A 4969-nucleotide genomic window follows, 5' to 3' on the forward strand; every position below is an offset into this window, starting at 1 on the left:
CGTATTTCTTCATTTCTGTATTCTTTGGTATTCTATTCCATTTTTCTCTATTCTTTAATCAGTGTTTCAGGCCATTTTTCTCTATTCTTCATCATGTTTATATCTTTATACTTTTTGCCAATTATTCTATTCTTTTTATATTTTAACACCTCATTATTCTATTTTTTTTTATTTCTTGGTCCATTGTCTCTATTATTTATATTTTTTGCCCGCTATTCTCTATTCCGTAGACCCCATCCACACCCAGGCTCTAGTTAAGGTCACCATATAGCTTTCAAAAATAAGCAAAACTAACACCGAGTAGGCTCCGAATGGCAAAATGATTGAATGCTAATCCCGGTTTGAATTGTGAAATTGCGGAAATTTGTTTTTCAATCAACTGATCAAGCAAAACACATTATCGTCCTGAATGTTCGTATAATGGACCTTGGTCATGAATTCTAAGCATCTGAGATCAATCTTTCTAAATTTAAAAGTAAAGATCACGCACCCTTATTGTTCAGATTGATAAAGTCTTTTGCATCCGTCGACATTATCTTAGATTAAAGATCTGATAACCTCAGTGACTGTGCATGTATACTTTAACGACCGGGGTAGTTTTCTTATAAGGTTTTAAAAGTAGTAACCTCCCTTGTTAATGTGATGTTGTAATCAATCTTTTTATTTGTACCATCTTTATATAATACTATATTGTAAAATTTAAATTTATGATTCGTTCAATATTTAAATATAATAATTTATTTTTTATTAAAGATATAAACAAGGTAATTTGAAAGGCTTTGATTCATTTATCACCGTAGTTCAATTCATAAGTCAGGCGGTCTATTTTGTCTACATTATGTTGAAAGAACACCGGGGTGTTTACATTGGCATTATTGATGTGATTTCCGAGTATTATCACTCAATACTAATACTTCTAATACAATGAAATGCTCCTAATTGTACTAACTTACCAAATATACTCTGATACTCTCTGGTCAAGCTCTAGTACAGGCGTTCTCATTCCCGCCAATACGCCAACTCTCGTTACCTGGTAACTATTCGAGATCTTATCCTGAGTTAGGTAGTTTACAATGGATCATTCCGGGAACCGGGCTACGCGGTATATCTAACTACCGTACTGTCTACATAGTAATGTCACGTCCATTATACCATATTACACAACACTCCCCCCCACTTTGAAAGGAGTGAGTTTACTTCCTATTCGAATATTCACTATTTGTTTTAGTCCACCCCGTCTGGTCGCACCACGGGGATACAAATAAATCTCCATATATATAGTTATATATATTCCAATGTTGACACATTAACAACATACATATATTTGAAAATTCCACAATTGCTCCGTTGTCGCTCTGCGGAGTTAATTTTTAACTATCATATCATTCCTTGATAGATATATAGATGTATTAAACACAATCTATCACATCTGATGTAATTTCCAATCACAATTTACAACTGATTTTCTATGTCCACATGAATCTGCTCTATTTACATTTCAGAATAAACCTGTCTCCTGCAGGCTGCTTAACTAATTAACAACGTTCACTATTTAGCCATATAGACTTTTGCCATTCTCCATGGTTAATGCAAAAATTTCAGCCACTGGTTGACCCCTTAAACCTGCCAAAATCATGGCAACTTGTCCAATTCTCCGCGGATTATTAATCCGTATGTTTGAAGGAATTGTGCAGTAGGGCGAATCAGTCTCTATTAAAATACGATGATTTGGAACATTCCTGGCGGCATGTATCTGATCCTCGTGGAATTCCTTTACCTTTAACGAAAAACTAAAATACGTATTTGGAAATACCCGACGCCAAGTGTCCATTTGTGTTGTGCTGCCATGAAAACAATGAAGATGGATTTTTTGTTCAGGTTCACATTTGCTTTGCACTATTTTTAAAGCCCTGGTGTAAACTGCTTCAGACATTGTTTCCGTGGCCTGGCCACGCAAATGCAGAATGACTGGTTTGTTTGGTCTCGCCAAACCCAACAATTTGTCCAAAATTTTCTCTTGTGACACCCAGTGTATTGGATTTACAGTTCTGTCCAACCCAATTTCACCTAGCGCAGATACGCGCATGTCTGATAATGCCTCTTGCATCGCTGTAAATTGGTCATTGTTGAAATATGGGGCAGCTTTTGGATGCAGTCCTATGGCAATTTTCCATTTGGAGGTGTCCGGTAAAACCTGCGGATAAGTATCCGGATCACAATAAACCATTACCCCTCCAACCACCTCAACTGAAATATCTGGCGGTGGTATTAATTTCTCCTGTAAATATTGTTCCACAGACATCGCCAAGGAACCTGTGAGTAAAATACTGGCCCTGTCTAAATGAAAATGGCTATCAAATGCCTCTGACACAAGTGTAACCTTTTGTATACGTTTAATGTTATTGTTACTATCTGATGCAGGATTCGATACCTGTATAACAGAATGTACCGGCATATCTGTCTTTCGGCTTTTATTTTCTGATTCTGAACGGGAAGAATCCCGGGATTGTCTTTTCCTGTTTAAAATTTCCCTGGCGTCCATAGGTTTGCCAGCAAGCTGACTCTGTAAATTACTTAAAGTCTTCACTACAGTTTTAACTGTCGGTGGATTGATTTCACGGGCCCTGCCCGATAGAGTAACCATCTGTCTTCCCTCTGTTGGACGACTGCTCTTATAGGATTTCGGCAGTGGTAGGTTTACCAACATCTCCGCCTTCCTCTTTACTGGAGACTGTTGTTGCTGTCTTAGGGGCAACACATACTCAGTTCCAATTCTGCGGAATTCCGCTCTCCTACTTGGAGATAACTGTGACAGCAGTGTTATTAGGATACGCCACTGCATTAGAACTGCTGGCGAATTCACAGGATACATCGTATAAATGTCCTCTGCTGGTGGGTACCAGTTCATTACCGCAGTTAAATTCCTCATCTGGTCCTGGCATCTTTGCATCATTGTGCAATTTCGTGGCAAGATATTGTTACTATTTATGTAACGCACCAAATCATACACTGTAGCACGTGGACCAACAATCCACGAAGCCAATTTCTGGATGGCTGCTCCTCTTAGTTTTTGAAAACCTGGCTCCTTCTCAAATTGATCTAAGGGACGGTCTTTAAAAATATATGGCAAGTGATACTGCCAGCAGTGGTGTTTTAACTTTTTTGTCGATTCTCCACACGTTAATATTGGGCAGGTAGAATGTTTGTTGCTGTCATGGTATTTTCTAACATCAGGCTGTTGAACATCCTGCTCCTGACTCGGCCCTTTTACTTCCGGCACCTGTACCTCGGTCCCTTTTGCTGCTGGTATTCTGACGGATCTGGTTCCAGAACCGTCAGTTGATATAACTATGTCTGCCTGGTGTTCTTTTTCAAGAATAACACGTGACGAATCACGTTCTTCTTCCACTGGGGCAGTAGGCTCTTGTGGAACCTGAATATCTGTCCAATCTATATAATTTATGTCATGTAGATCAAGAACATCTTCTGGACTTTCTACAGGTTCTGTCTTGAACTCTTGATCGTGACTTTCACGTACATCTCCCCGCTGTTCCCCCGGGGGGAAAGGCAATGGTGTCCCTTCATATGCCTCTGAAGGTGTAGGCCAACTGTTCTCATCACCCTTACTTGGCCTTTTACTCATGATTAATCAATCCAAAATACACAATCTGAAAAACACAATAAAAACTATTTATAACATATGCTAAAAATGTACATCATACTACTGGTATTGCCTTAAAATATAAATTTACCTTGCGGTGCCAGAGTCCTGGCACCGTGGACATCTAAACTTTACCATAGTGTCCGCCAGCTCTGGTGTCAAATCTACACAAGCTCCATGGTACCACTCATGACAAAAATCACACTGTATCATAAACAGTCCATCATCTGGTTTTCTGCACAAACAGTACAAGTCTGGGTTAGTCGCCTTGGTCACATCTTCACCGTCCTGTAACCGGTGCTGGCACTGTTTTAACCAGGGTGGTACTTCTCTGTCTTTACATGGCTTTAAACGGTCATGATTTATTGTCAGTACAGTTTTTTGTAATTTTATCTTGTACACATACGAAGATAATTTGGCACATACAAGTCCTGGACCTTTCCAAGGTGGGTCCAATTTCTTCGCTCTACCTTTAATTTTTGCCGTGTCTAAAACATAAACTAAATCTCCTATTTTGTATTCTCTCTCCAGAATACGTACATCATAATCACGTTTCATGGTATTCTGTGTAGTTTTTAGCGTGTTGCGCGCTATTTCATGTGCAGATGTTATGGCATCTCGGAGTCTTATCACATACTCATCTTGTGACTCGTCTGTTTTAGCACCAGGTACGCTGTACAATAAATCAACAGGCTGGTTAACCTCTCTCCCAAGCATCAGCATGTTTGGCGTAAAACCAGTACTTCTGTTCACCGACGATCGAACAGCTCCTGCCAACTGTGCCAAGTGTTCATCCCAATTGTCTTGTTGTTTAGACACGAAGCAACGGACGGCGTCCATTAAGGTTCTGTTGCAACGTTCTGCTTGTCCGTTTGAGGATGGTCTGTACGGAGTAGTTCTTGCTTTGTGCATTTGCAAGATTTCACAGATGGATTTGAAAAGCTTGCTTTCAAAATTGCGTCCTTGGTCTGTAAAAACCTGAAATGGGAATCCAAAACGAGAGAAAAACTCGTTCACAGCAGCTCTTGCCGTATGTTCTGCAGTTTGTGCTGGTAACGGAATACATTCCATCCATTTGGAAAACTGATCAACCATAACTAGTACATGGGCATTCCCAAATTTCGTCTCTGGCAGTGGTCCTAGAAAATCTAAGTGGACACGCTCCATTGGTGCACCTGCATGAAACTGGGTAAGCGGACATTTAGCCTTCCTGTTTGGCTTCTTGTGTAAATTGCATGTACTGCATGTTTTGACAAAGTCTCTAATTCGTTGTGTCATACCATACCATTGATATTTTGCCTTGATTCT

General features: G+C 39.7%; 1 protein-coding gene across 1 annotated transcript; it reads right to left on the reverse strand.

The window, feature by feature from the left end:
• Positions 1-1004: 1004 nt before the first annotated feature.
• On the reverse strand, positions 1005-3643 carry LOC127705589 (putative deoxyribonuclease TATDN2). Its single transcript, XM_052209916.1, has one exon. The coding sequence runs from the start codon at positions 3641-3643 to the stop codon at positions 1553-1555; it is 2091 nt and encodes a 696-aa protein (XP_052065876.1). The 3' UTR covers positions 1005-1552.
• Between the last annotated feature and the right edge of the window lie 1326 nt (positions 3644-4969).

This window comes from Mytilus californianus, unplaced genomic scaffold (assembly GCF_021869535.1).
Source record: "Mytilus californianus isolate M0D057914Y unplaced genomic scaffold, xbMytCali1.0.p SCAF_6, whole genome shotgun sequence".
Taxonomy (NCBI): Eukaryota; Metazoa; Mollusca; class Bivalvia; order Mytilida; family Mytilidae; genus Mytilus; species Mytilus californianus.